This window comes from Brachyhypopomus gauderio, chromosome 16 (assembly GCF_052324685.1).
Source record: "Brachyhypopomus gauderio isolate BG-103 chromosome 16, BGAUD_0.2, whole genome shotgun sequence".
In the NCBI taxonomy this organism is placed as follows: Eukaryota; Metazoa; Chordata; class Actinopteri; order Gymnotiformes; family Hypopomidae; genus Brachyhypopomus; species Brachyhypopomus gauderio.
In genome coordinates, this window is record NC_135226.1 from 21,360,843 (window position 1) to 21,375,849 (window position 15,007).

Below are 15,007 nucleotides of genomic sequence, written 5' to 3' on the forward strand. Positions count from 1 at the left end.
CTAATGCGTTGCGTGGTCCTATATGGACACCCCTTGTAAATGGTTTATTATTCTTAATTATTTATTTAGCTTTATTCACTCAGGTTAATCACACTCTGGACACCAGTGCTATATTATAGCAGCTCGGACGTCGTGTTCCTTACTCATCAACACAGGGGGCGCTATTCGTGTATGAAATTATAGACTTTTGTGTAACTTCTCACATCGGACACAGGACGTAAGTTTAGTTTCTGATGGTTACAGGGTCAGTACTGCTCTAATGGTCCAACGACCTGTATGGAACTTTTCTAACATCATACCAAAGCTGCATTGTCGTACATATTGACAGACTACGAAACTACAACTAGTCCTTGAAGCTTCATTCCCCAATAATTACTTGAATTCAATTTAAATTAAAAGCAGATAAATTCTAAAATGACTTTCAGTGAAACCGAGCTCAGATGTTATTTATGGACTTTGTGAGGCCGGTAAGCAGGTAACAGGCTGTTCTGTAGGGGAGAACTCATGGTGTGATGAAGGCGTCTGTTCTGCTGATTACACAGATGAATGCGTGGACCACAACACTCTCACTTTTGCGGTCCGGTTCTGCACCCTCCCTCTCCGCATCTCATTATCCAGCACCGTCTCTAGGTGATTTAGCGCCGCCAGTCTGGAGCAGGTGTTCAACATGGCGATCTCGGCCAGCGGATCTCTCTCCGTTTCACTCTTTATTTGCCTGATTTTAGCAACGTTTCTGCATAAAGGTGAGACATTAAAGTTTATGTGGCTATACAGTTTGTAAATCTGAGCGGTGACTATGAGGGTCGCGGATGTTCGGGTGGTTGCAGATTCTGTGCGATCTGTGCGCGTTTGAAGTGTTTGGTAAAACAAAATGTATTTCACTTTGCTCCAAAATCACCTGTTTGTGAATGCTTCTGTATACATCAGGCATTGGTGCCTTCTCTGTTTGATCGGGATCTTCTCTGTGTGCATGAGGAGAAACTCTGGAGGAGGGTACTGATGTTGCAGAACTAGATTGAGAAGATAAAGTGCGATAGCGGAATTGGACCGGTCCGTGTTAACTCCGGGTCACACTACTGTTGAGTGCGTCCAACACTCATATACGGAGTTTTCGTGGACGTCCAACAGTGATTTTCTCCGTCGTGTGTAAAACAATCGCTTTTTTAAGCCCGACTTTGACAGCGCAGCGGTACAATATACTGCGTGTTTTCCCTGAATTACATATTTTGATGTGAGTTATAGATTGAGTTATAGATTATTGAGTTATAGATTAGTCTCGTGATCACCGCGCGAGCTGCTTTAGGCTGTTGGACACCGCGCGCGAGCTCCGTGATGATTCCTGGAGCTTTTATTTCAAAGGTATCCCGCTGATATGCTTGTACAGTTTTATAGAATATTTACACCTTCAGGCTTGGTTTTTAGCATACCACTGCGTTTTCCGACCAGTATAGACAGGGAAATGTCATTCCATTGTAGTGAACATTTTACAGTACCGGTAATTGGACTTGTGGGATCTTCTTCCCCGGCATGTGATCCATCAACAGGTTCACCCCGAGACGTTGGCTGGGCGCCCTGCGTGCAGGAGACCGTGCATGCTTCCACCTCCTGTTTGTGTATCGGGCGAATTAAATCATGTTTCAGGCGTTGTAAAGTTTGGCAGAAAGATGTGCCGTAGCTTTGTAGTTTCTTGTCTTTCTGACCTCCTCATGTAGGCTACGAGCGCCACAACAAAGTGGCATAAAGGTAAATCTCAAACTAATGTGACATATAAGGTGAATTGCACATTATCTGGGCTTCTCTCGGTTACTGCACAACAGTAACTGTGCGATTTGACCACAGTTACGGTTGTTGGAATACCTCTGGGCACCTTGGGGTAATTAGAGCTGCATCTTCTGGAGGGTATGGGGTAACACACACTGACTGTCTTCTCTAACCAGCACAATGTATTTGCAATAAAGTGAGCTGACACATTGCTAATAATCATTAAGACCACATCAGTCTAATCAAGATAAAGACGTGACATCACATGAAGTGTTAATGTCTATTACGCCCTGTCTTTTTTTATAAACCAGGCAAACTTTAATTTACATTAGTTCCAGGCTGTGTGTCTGATTAGTGTAAAGAATGAGATTTGTATCCTGGAAACGTACTCTAGCTATTGAATCACTGAGTTCTCTATTATATGGCATAGATGGCTCTCATACAATATATCCTTGTGTTGATGATCAGAGCCAATGGACATTCATTATAAGCTATTTTGTAAAAAGCCCTTTTTCCATAGGCCTTTTCAAATAAGATGAAAATGACATGTCATAATCCATCAATGTATGTGAAGAGATTCGACAGCATAATTTCTGACAAAAAATATCAGTATTTGGTTTTATTTTGAATTTTTTTATTGTGGGTATGAAACAATGTGGTCAACTTGCAGCATTATGTAAATTTGATTTACATAATGTTTCCCTGTCATAAAGATGTATGTTGTTATTAGAATTATGCCTAGTTTTGAAGGAAATGTATCCCAGTGGTAATTTTGTAAGCCGGCATTTATGAAGGATCATGGTGGACTTTCTTTTATCGCACATCTGTTATATTAATAAGAACTAATAATACAACACGATTTCTCTACTGATGACATCACGTCCATTATGGTCAGGTCAACAACATTCACAGCACTAATTTGGGTTTCTATTTAAAGCCTTGCAGTTTTTAGCTAATTAGATTTGCATTGTCTCCTGACTTACATGTGGTCTACAGTGGCCCTACACTAAGGTCCTAGCACATGCTAATATTGCTCAGGTGGCTTGCAGGGAGGATGGTATGAGCGGTATGAGCAGGTTTCATCAGCCAATTGGTGTCCAGTAGTTGTGTGATATATACAATATAGGTTTTTTTACTTATTAAACAACTACTGAGATTTATTCACTGAAGGTATAGCACTGAAATCAACAGTCTTAGTCATATGGCAACTTTATATTTAGCCTATACAACAATAGAATATGAATATTGTTGTTATTATTTAGATTCATTCTCAATACTCAGTTGAGTATTTTTACTTCAGTGAGCTTGTATTTGTAATTCCTAGTAATGGTTGAAAGTAATAATGTGTTTCAGCTCAGTTATGAAGCTGAACTCCTAGCTTTATTGTCTAGCACTTCAACACCTATATCTGATTTACTTCTTTATCGAACAGATTAACCAAATGTAGTGACGAGAAGAGGTGATTTTGTGCTTGAATGCACAGGGTTTCCATGTTCCTGATGACACAATGAGCTTTGTTTTTGCAAACCTTCCTCTCTGTGTCTTCTCCAGTGAATCACGTCATGGCAGGTGCAGGACAGAAGACCATCTCCTAGTTTTACTGAATCATCTGTAACATGCAATTCTTCGTTTTTTTTTTTCTTCTTCAAATATCACATTAGTAGTACTGGAGTGTCCTAGGAATCGGTGCTCAAAAACGAACAGCGTTCGTATACGGCTGATTCTAGCCGAGCAAGATGTGGTGTAGCGCAGTCAATTAGAGGTGGCAGTTTGGAGGCAGGTTGTGTGGAGAGAGAATGCTTCATTCATGACAGCACTTCAGTAATGAGGAGGGAATATGATGAGAGCAAGAGACTTCACGTCTGCTGTGATAAATATGCGATTGTTCTCACTCTGGCCCTGTCGTTCATGGAGTGAGCCCATTGTCTATCCCAGCCTCCGACGGCCTGATTAATTTTGGTACTGACCGAGGAAGAAAGAAAATGGAAAGACAGATCAGATGGTTCTGCCTTTTTGGTCGTCCGGTGCAGATTACTTTGCTTCATCTAGCAGACACAGACCACTCGTAGTGATGTAGTATTGCAGCAATTCTGGAACTACTGATCTGGTCCTTGTTGGATTAGTGAGGATGTTGTATACGATGTAGCTCTTCCCATATTTATGTTTCAAAGTTAACTGAGACGCCAGTTAGCCTCACATGACTATGAATGGTGGCTCTGTTTGCCCGAGAAGGTGAAAAGGTGAGTAATAGGATAAGATTCAGGAGCAGGGCAACAGAAAGAGCAGTGAGCTGTGACCCACGTAGCTGCCACACTGAAGACAGAACCTCCATGATGGCAGGCATTGCTTCCTCACTGTATTTCCAGAGTCCACCTTTGTACCTTCTGTTCCTACCTTTATTTATTTATTTGATGTTGTTTAACAAATCCAGCTGAGCTGACAGTCTTCTCCGCCTTCGTCTTAAAGAATTACATTTCTGCTGAGAGATTTTTTTTCTCTCTCCATATTTGACTAAAGATAACATCTAATGCCTAAAGAGCACCACAAATCCGTCGTGAAGACAGACGCCGCCGTGGCCTGCTAATGGAGATGTGGCGTAGCGCTGGCTGTTGTTGACTCTAAGTGGGCTTGCACCAGCTTGTCTACCACCCGATGTTGATGCTTATTAGAACGTCCAGTGCCATGAGCTCCAGGCAGGAGCCCGTTCACAAGCATTTGGACACTGGGACGTCTGGGGAAACGCCGGCTTGGAGCTGCTTCAACTCCAGCGGCCTTCACCACGAGAACGGCCACTGCTGCCTAGAACTTCAGCAGATTTTTCTAACCAAACTAGCTGCTCTCAAAATCAGTGTTATGATAAATAGTTAGGGAATACTCCATGAAGAATCAGAATGATGCTTTATTTTATCCATAATTTCTCCTGCTATTGGAGAGGTAATCCATTGGATCTTTGGCTATTGTCACTTATGTGTGATCATTGCTTAGCTAATGGCCCACATAATTAGCCTAGATATAAAGCTTTGCCATGCAGATCCTTGAGGTCATTGCCTGTTGGACGCCACAGTAAGGGTCAGGGCCAGGGACAGCTGGAGAGATCCATACTGTGGCCCTGTAGCCAGGCCAAGGATGAGGATTCTGTGAGCTTTCTCGTGCACTGGCCATTGCTGTGTCCCCTCAGGTAGAGTGTGTATAGATTGATGGCACAGAAATGAAATGCAAGAAAGATTACAGCATGCATGAAAAAAATGCACCATTATGTGAAAATGTGCCAGGATATGAACAAGTGGCTTCATATCCACTGTAGGCTGTGCCGTAAAAGAAATAAAATGTCTGGACATCTCTGGATCACCGAAAGCAGGTGCTGATGAGGGGCTGAAGTGTCTTTTTAAACGAGTTCAGGCAGAACTGAATACAGAGAAATTGATTATTAGCTCTTGCTTTTCAAACCATGTATAGTGAGAGGGGTATATGGGCTAGAAGCCATAGTGTCATGTTGAATGCCGTCTGGACTGCCGGTCGGATAACCATTGACCAGGCGAGTGGGAGCATGGGGACTCCAGCTGTCTGAGAGAGAGAGAGAGAGAGAGAGAGAGAGAGAGAGAGAGAGAGAGAGAGAGAGAGAGAGAAAGAGTGACCGATCAATAGGACGCACAGATGGCGACTCAGAAGGAAGGTGTGATTCGCTCGAGCTGCTAAATACTTAAGAGTGTCAGGACACTGAATACTCTCAGTGGTTAATCTCATTAGTTAAAGCGCGATGTGGCGGTGTGATGGCAGCATCTGTGTGTGCAGTCACAACTGGCTCAGCCACCATTATTTCCTGTGTTTCACAATGAGAACGTTCCCTCTTGTATACCAATGGTATATGAAAATGCACCGTCACTAGGAGCTAATGGGTGATTTCAAGTGGCGGTCATGCAATACATCGGAATTCCTCAAAGCACAAAGCAGTTTTTTTTTAGGACGAAACTTTTAGGATAAGAGTCCAGTCTTGTCTGTTTGTGTTTACTGTGTTCCCCTCATCAATCCACTACACCTGCACCTTCGTCTTAGTCTATTATGTGAGGACTATGCAGCTTTAATCCAGCTAAACCAGAGCCTTATTGATTGTGACTCCTGGGGGGATGTGAGTCTGTCTGTGACACTGAAAACCTCCTCGGTGACAGAGAAGAAAAACTGTGAAGACAGAGTCACTCAGTCTTATGACCACTGACAAGCACCTCAGATAAATCTTACAGTCCAGACATTTCCTCTTCATGAACGAGGAGTCCCTCCGATAGGTAGTATGTAAACTACTTCACATGGTTAAGAAGGATATAATGCACAAATATATATAATAATATGAATTCAAGTGCTGTTGTAGTCTGTTGCTTTAAACATAACACATCATTTTCTCTTTTTCAAACCTCCACAAACTGCCAGCTCACTGTGTATGCTAGACCACGTCACTCAGTGTCCGATGAAATGAAATAATGAAATTTAACTGATATATATTAATTTTGTACTAGTGTAATAAACTATTTTCGAATGAGTTTTAAAAACAGTTAGAGACTATTTTGTGAGAAATGTGCACTATCAGGTAACATTAGCCTTAATAAGATGCCAATTGGTCAGGAATTCTCGGTGGAGAATTGTATTACCACCAGCTACTGGAAAGTGTAGATAAAGTAATATAGCTAGGGTAGCTTGGTGAATTATATTTCCCATAACTAGTAAGTTGTAGTCAGTCATCAATTTGCTTTAAAAATACAACAGAATTAAATTCCTGCAATAGGACAATAGTTGTTCATGTAACATTTTCAGTATTTCCAGCTTCGAAGGAGACGTCCATATCTGAGGTCCAGCAATAGCAAAATTCAATATAGAATGACAGACGTGTACAATAACATCAACTATGCAGTTCACAGTATGTGTTAATATACTGCCCATGAACCTAATAACTGATCTCAATATGTGATGTGAGTGTGTGCTGTCTGCAGACCAGAGAGTGCGTGCGTTTACGCACGTGGAGGACGACTGGAGGGATGAATGGGGAAAAAAGCAAACAAAATGAAAGACAGTATAAAGTATAGCAGTGTGTTATTTGAACGCAGCATGAGGGGTGCCCTGGGAGGACCGGGCTGACGTCTATCAAACTGTCATTTTATACGCAAATGTAAATAAGCTGTCGCCCGCAGAACTGTAAATAATTAGTTCCGCACAACGTCGGGGTTAACCGGCGACAGGCGTGATGGTGGCGGAGACTACGGTGGTGTTGCTCTAAGAGAGGTATCGCCCGAACAAGGGTTCATTCCCTCTGACAGGGAAGAGGTTATCTCGGCCATGGTAATTGGGTTGCTGCCGTGGAAGTTGGACTATTTGTGAAACCTCATTTAGCGCCTCACATTTTATCAGTGGCTCAGGACAGACAAACAAACTGCTAGAGAGAAGCAGGCGGTGGCGTGAAGCTCACGGGAGTTTGGGAGGAGATCCTGATCACAGATGAACAGTGGTGGGGTTCCTTCTAACAATAATTAAAAAATCAGTTTTTCTAATAAAGAAAAGCACTATAACGCCGTTCAGCACGACAGACGGAGTTTGTGGTTAATTGTCTTGTTAATGCTGGTTATGACATTTGTAAAGCATTTGAATTCATTGTTTCAGTGCACGACCAGGAATGAGCAGACAGTGTCTTAATGGAATTTGCTTTACTCTGATGGACCTGTATGGCAAATCATTATTTATTAAATGCTGATCTCCTCGTCTCCACTTAGCTGTCTGAAACGAACAAAGCAAGCCAAACATCACAAGTGCCTAACCAGGCGCGGCTGGATGATGAAAGCACAAGACATGCAGTAATCCATGAAATGGTAATTATATCATTTCAGGGGATTAACCCTCCACTATCACAACTGGTCTATAAATGTTTATGTCAATATGAGATGAAAGGGACAGTACTTGAGAGAGCTACGAATCAGTTACTGATTTAGACATAGTTTAGACAGAAAAATCTTTCAAATAATTTCTTTGTGGGCAACAGCTGTCGTGTTTTATTGTCCAAATAAGTGTTTGGTTTAAGTGAAAAAACAAACAAACAAACATCAAAACAATAGCAGCCACTGAATTATCCGCTCGTTCACGTTCACACACGTGATCTTGTTTAGACACATCCAGTTTAATACCTGAAGATATTCCCCTTGTGTATGAAAAAGAGCATAAATTAAGGTAATGAATGAAATGGTTATATTTGCTAGGTGTTCCTTGGTCAGTCATCACACAGAGTCGTTTTTAACAAGTTGTGACCACCACAGCTGTGATTTATGTGATCTGTGTGATTTATGTTTACTTGTGTTTGCAGCCATTAGTCTTGGCAGAGCAGCTTACCTTCCAATATCATCATCTCATTTTCCTCTCGCATCACTGGGGCTTTCTTAAGCAAAACATCTCAGCTCAACCCATTTCTGTTGCCCTGCTAACAGACATTTGCAATGGCCTAATTATGGTATATTAAGCCATCAGAATGACATATGAGCCAGTCACAATACAGCAAGGAGTATGACAGCGATGTTCATTGTTTCTTTCAACAGTCATCCACAAGGCTTGCGAGAGGGCATGTGTTTCCCTTTGTGGATGTAATTAGAACCAGAATTTATGGGACCAATCGGGCGTTCAGTCATGCCCAGCCTATCTGGAGGTGACATCGGGACGTATTGTTCTGCGGTGCTGACATCCTGTCGGAAACCCAGAGCTGCGGACGAGCTGTCAGAGACCTTTTATGGGGCCTTGTCTAGCCTTTTAAATCATTATCAGTCTGGCTTGTTGGTTCACATGACACATAGCCTTTATATAACCTATTGAGGGGCTGAAACTGCCAGGCCCACAAAAGTGACATTGGATCTGTCAAGGTGCTAACTGTATTCTCCAGGTAACGTGAGGAAGCGCATGCCAATGGCTTCTTATTGTTGCGATTTTCTGCTTGTTACACTGAGTGGAAGACACTGGTATCGTGTGACAGCATTATGATGCTTAAGAGGCTAAACCTCCTTTCATGCATGCTTTATGTTTTCAAGTTGACCTTTTTAGAGTGACAGAGACTGGGACCCGTGCTCCGGAAGCCTGTCTCCAGCTCAGCCTGTCTCCAGCTCAGCCTGTCTCCAGCTCAGCCTGTCTCCAGCTCAGCTGCTGTATTTTCTGTAGCTCATTTTCGTTTGATGACTTAAGACGTAAGAAATACATAATAGTGGAGCATCTCTTTTAAATACGCTGTCTGCTACCATGAACTTAGGCTCTTCAGGAAGTTGTTCCATATTGTGTAAAGTTGTCAGAAGCACATTATTTATTTATTATGTCATCTAACCCAAATGCTAAATTGTCTTAATAGGGTTGTTTGCCTTTCTCTTCATACTTCAGAGAAATTACTGTGGCTCTGGTGGTGACAATGGCAATGATGCAGTTGTAGGGTTTGGGTGGTGGTGATGGAGACGAGGATGGCTGTAGTGTTTGGGTGGTGTTTATGGAGATGAGGATGGTTGGAGGGTTTGGGTGGTGGTGATGGAGACGAGGATGGTTGTAGTGTTTGGGTGGTGGTGATGGAGATGAAGGTGGCTGTAGGGTTTGGGAGGTGGTGATGGAGATGAAGGTGGCTGTAGGGTTTGGGTGGTGGTGATGGAGATGAAGGTGGCTGTAGGGTTTGGGTGGTAGTGATGGGGATGAGGATGGTTGTAGTGTTTGGGTGGTGGTGATGGAGATGAAGGTGGCTGTAGGGTTTGGGTGGTGGTGATGGAGATGAAGGTGGCTGTAGGGTTTGGGTGGTGGTGATGGAGATCAGGATGGCTGTAGGGTTTGGGTGGAGGTGATGTAGACGAGGATGATTGGAGGGTTTGTGTTGTAGGCTTTATCTCCCAACATATTGTCTGCTAGGACTATTTGGGATAAGCTGCATTCATCAGATCGAAATTCTCTTGCAAGTGTTCATTTGCTCCTCAAATTAATCGGCCATCACTGGGGACCTCCTTAATGTCAGGCCAAGGATTTTATTAGGGATGTCCTTCATGGTCTTTAATGAAACTTGTGTCTTCCGTGAGTATTTCATTTACCTAATATTGGCTGCCCATGGCAACCTTGAGATAAGGAGGATCTTTATCGAAGCCACACTGTGCTCTCTGTCTTCTTCCAAAATATCGGTACTACTCCCTTAAAGTTCCTTGCTGTCCCATTTAATTAAACGGGTGAAATTTCCACATCACAGATGTGACATATTATAGTTTCAATTATCTGTGTTGCATTATGTTTGTTTTCTATCAGGGACGTGCTTCAATCAAATGCTACGTTTGGCACCTGAGATTATTTTACCCTTCAGAAACTTCAGAGATGAATAATCCTGCATGGTTTAATTCTAATGGAACACTGAAGCAGCAGAGAGTGAAATCATTCATAGATGACAGCTGGACCCCTACAGGTGCAACTCTCAGTCTTCTCCAGTAAATATTACATTCATCTCCTCACTGTGGATTACTTCTATTACTCCAGATCTTTTTTATTGAGTTCATTCTTATTGCTCTGCATGCACCCTTAAAGTTTGAAAGATATTTCGAGCCTGCCGTTCTAAGAGCCCAGAACAACTCCAAAAATACTTCCAAATGGGTAGTTTTCTTGCAGAGCTCCCTTGTAACCACCGAGGCTGCCAGGGAAAAAGGTTGAGAAGCCATCTGTCAGCATTTGTGGTCTGCTGCAGTGATCTGCACTAGCACAGCCTGCTTCCTCCTCGCTTACGCTGTAACACGGAGCCAGAGAGCCACGCAGAGCCGTCGCAACAGACGCTTCTCAGGACGCACAGAACAGGACGGGCCCAAACTAGCGTTTACCTCGTGGAGCTGAACCGGTCCCAGAGGGTTCTGAAACAGAGCAGGGACACCATGCTTCAGTGCAGGACTAGTCGAGGGCAAATCTGCAAAGCTGGGTAGTTTTTATCGGGGCGGATGTGCAGCGGGGTATAACTGCAGCTTCACGCGGATGGCTGCCTAGGTAACCATACGCTAGCGTGTTTTGCTGCAGTGTGAAAAAGAGGCTACTCAGCATTGCAGTTCAGCATTTCCCCTCCATCTATGCTGAAGTCCTTTTGGGGAACACAGCGTGCACCTTGTTGCGATATCTACTGTACATGTGTGTTTATCGGAAATTATATTGTCCCGAGTTACAGTGCTGCATGAGATTTGGACAGTATTTAAAAAGTAACAGATAATTCTAAGAGATGACAAGCAGTAAACAAATAATACTGAGAAATGCCAAGATGAACGTTGAAAGGGCGGGCATGGGCTATCGAAACATTAAACAATAAACAAACATTAGGCTTTATTTGACAGTAGGCAACACACCATGCAAATGGCTTGTTAAAGTCCAGTCTAACCGAACCGATATGTCTCCAGCGTGCGTGCGGTGTGGAGCGAGGTGGTTAACTCGTAGTTCAGGAAGAAGGCAGGTTGAGATGCCGGATGGCCCAGAGAGCAGAGGTGGAGCGGTCCCGGTACCGGGCCGGCTGCCGCGGTCCCGTCTGCCAGGTGGCAGCTGTGTGAAGGGGCTTGGGCTGGACCTCGCTGGTGGTGCTGCTCACCGCGCTCTCGCTGATGGCGCCGCTGAGCGGGAGAGGTGGCCTGCCCGAGCCGCCCCGGGTCCGTTTCATCAGCAGCCCCTGGAGTGCCTTCAGCTTCCCGCCACTGACGCACCAGACCTTGACTCTGTTGGCAGAACTGTCTACGCGGCTCGGTCGGTGCGAAGGCTTTTGCTGGATGTGCTTTAGAAGCAGCACGGCTGTGTAGTGTCTGTCAAGCAGGTGTGGTCCTTAGAGGGTTTAACCACAAGGTAGATGAAAACTGGAGACCATTTCAGCAGCATGAAATAAATCAAAATGTAAAGGAAGCATAGTTTTCTGATTATAAGAGTCAGAAACTACCAGTTCAACACCCGTTCATTTCCATTCATTCATCTACCAATTCATTAGTGGGTCCAGAACTGTTTTTTATTCCCCCATTACATATTTGTAATAGATGTGTTTATGTATTCTGAATATAGTATATGAAATAATGTCTTTTATTTATTCCTGGATAACAAGCACTTTTGTTTTGTATTTCATCACATTTTTGTGTTTTGTTTCCTCACATCACTATTGCTTCAATCACTGTTGTATATTTCGTTTTTTAATGGTTCTTTCCGATACTGGAATGCATCTGTTTTGCATTTTGTCTAGTGGTCTTTTGTTTATCGACATAAGCCAATACATTCTGCTTTGTGGTAGTGAGAGTGAATATTGTGATTGGCGTTTTTGGTCTCAGTAGCCACGACACAACATGCTACTCGCTCTGTGTTTGAAGCTTTGGGTTGTCGGCAGCTGTCAAATGTACTGAAGTGTTCGCCGGTCGGCCTGCGAGGCTTGATTGGTCTTCCTGAATTATTACTGGCCACCTGGTAAATATCCCACATCTGCCTTCTACTAGAGCTTTAGTTGAAATAAGCTTTTCTGCTTTATCATGTTATGCTTGAGAATGTCTTACCAACTTGCCAAATAAATTCAATCCAAGCCTAAAATGGATGAACATTATGTGGCAGACTCCATCAGGATAGGGACGGGACTCATTTTCTGTCTGCCCTGGGGTGTTTGTGGACGCAACCTCTTTTTCGTTCACCATTTGCACGTAGTTTCTAAAGACATTTATTTTGTTACTTGCTAGAAGAGACTTACCCTCCTTGCAATGGTATTAAGGAGTTGTGAGCAATCAAAATTCATGCATATTTGAAGACCAAAGCACATTTGATTGTCCATATGCCCCATTTTTGTTGTTGGACATAAAAATAAAAACAAGAAACAGTATGGAACTTTAATTTGAGCTTATGCGAGTTTACCTTTAACACATGTTCTTTTTGTAATTCACAGACATTTGAGTTGAGCTTGATAAGAACAGTTTTGAATTTGACGTTTATGTTCATAATACAGCCAAAAATAAGTTCCTTGTCCTGTTATTTGGGTTTATGGCTGCCCTTTCTACAGTGGTCTTTCCAATCCTCTGACCTTCTGCAGGATGAAACACTGTAACCAGGAAGCAGATAAAGGCGGAGAAGAGACGAAGTCCTCTCCTGTAGCCACCCCATCTCCCAGAAACAAGGAGCCTCGGGCTGATCAAAACGCATACATTACTGCTTAACATGTCCGCCGTGTCCAATGCATGTTCATCTGTTGCTCGGGAAGCATGCTGCCGTGTCTTGTTTTGGGTTTTTGGTCTGCCTTTGTGTGGCCACCCGCGGTGGTTAATTTAAAAGGTGAGGGGACCCCCAAATAACACCTAAGCCAAAATAAATCGCAATATCCCCACAAAATTGAATTGAACAGTCAGCTTGCAAATAAAGGATTGAAAACTGGATTGTAATGTACAGCGAGCTCCCATCTGTACAGAAATAGAAGGGTGTTATTATGAGTCCGCTGGAGAGAAACGCCCTGTGTTTAGCCCAGAGGTCGTGTGGTGATCAGAGGGTGTGTTCATGTGGCTTCTGGTTTGAAGTCAAGCTCCAATTAGACCGTCGTGGTCAGGCAATGGAAACCTGCTGTGATTTCTGTTGTATTGACTGCTGGGATCGACAGATAAGTTCATGTATAAAGAATATTTTTTTAAATGTTCAATTTAGGCAGATGTGCGGTGAAACTGTCGTTTGAAACATTAATGTATGCCGGGAGAACATGTTTAGTTCTGTTTACACACTTTACAGAAGTAAGACACAGAAACAACAAGTGACAATTAATCTGCGTGTTGAAACGGACTTTCTGTTCTTGTGTAAAAATGTTTATTTATTTGCACAAATCTTTTATTTCTCTCCTTTATTTTTCTTTTCTTCTTTCCTTGATCTGAATGGAACACATTTTTGCCATCAAATTTGTGTCAGAATATATTAAACAGATCGTGATCAAGACACAATTTCTAGCATTTTTCGGGCTGCAGACTGCTATTCAAATCTGAGAACTCGTATTCCTCAGCAACTGATTCCTTCTCCCTCATATGATGCAACTGCACTGTAATTCGGTCTCCCTTTGAACTTTGCCTTTCATGTCAGTCAGCCAAATGTTCCCTTATTCATTGTTTTATTGCATTTTTTTTTTTTGCCGGAGTATACAAACACAAGTGCAGAGCAGAGGTCACAGTAAACTGCTAGCAGGAATGGAGCAGTTTCGATTACTAGCTGGGTCTTTACGTCATCCCACGCCAGGACGAAGACGCTGTCTGAGCTTTATCTGAGCATGGAGTTGTTTTGTGTCATTAGCGTGTGGGTGAATTGCCCCCCCCATTGCTGGGTCCCTGCGTAAACCTGGTTAGGAGGGACCTTGAGGTGCTTGAGCGCCTCACCTCCAGGTGGAGGGGAGGAGGATCACAGACCATGTGTGGAGGTGGTGCTCCTTCACTGAGGATGAGGAGCAGGGTCAGCAGATGGAACACTGACGTGTTGCCGGCCCCCGTCCGGAGAGTAGCCACGGGGGGAGAGGTGAGCTGGTGAGATCCCCCCCCCCCACGCTAGCTTGCATTAGTCACGGTTCAGGGTGCTCTTCTCCGCCGATAAAGGACTCGAGCATGAGCACTCAGACAGGACACTCTTATCTGCACACCAGCACTGGCTGAACTGAAAAAAATATATGTTTCTTTTCTTTATCCTCCCTTATGGTTGGAGGTTTTACTAGTAACACTTATAAGAGCTTCTCACCACTGGCCATTTCAATATGGGAAGCTGAGATGACTCAGCTGAACGAGTTTTTGGACATGTCTTGGCCTGGGTACCTATTTCATGTCGTCAGTCCCATTTCTTGTAAATACCAGTTCTATATTTTTCATATTCCAGTTCCATATTTTGTATTGTCCAGTTCCATATTTTTGTACATATATCTTATATCTTATCATATATCTTGTTTGTGCCACTGCTATCCTTCGCAAGGTCTTCTAGTGCATGAGGATTGACATCACTGCAAGGACTTCGGTTAAAGCCTTTTCAGACTGAACACACAGCAATGAGCAAAGGCACATGAATCGCCGTTTGGGAGACTTATCAGGCTGGAAGCCAGCGGTGCTTTAATGTACATTTCTACTTGAACAGCTAATCCGTTATGGAGATGTTAGGATGTGCGAATCACTTTTGATTCTTAATTATTTTCAAGCTCTCCTGGTGCTGGACTCATACAAGGAGGTCAAACTGTTAGGCCAGGGGAAAAGTGTGCCATATTGCACCCAGCCTTCCT

The 15,007-nt window shown here is 43.3% G+C and overlaps 1 protein-coding gene across 4 annotated transcripts in view; it reads left to right on the forward strand.

Moving 5' to 3' along the window:
- The first annotated feature begins 277 nt into the window (after positions 1 to 277).
- cadm1b (cell adhesion molecule 1b) overlaps positions 278 to 15,007 on the forward strand; it is a 100,634-nt gene continuing 85,904 nt past the window's right edge. Inside the window, exon 1 of one of the 4 annotated variants that reach the window (XM_076976462.1) lies at positions 278 to 743. In XM_076976462.1, coding sequence (XP_076832577.1) covers positions 668 to 743 — 76 coding nt within the window. In that variant the 5' untranslated portion in view covers positions 278 to 667. The remainder of the gene's footprint in view (positions 744 to 15,007) is intronic. The other 3 variants (XM_076976459.1, XM_076976461.1, XM_076976460.1) reach the window with 3 other exon arrangements.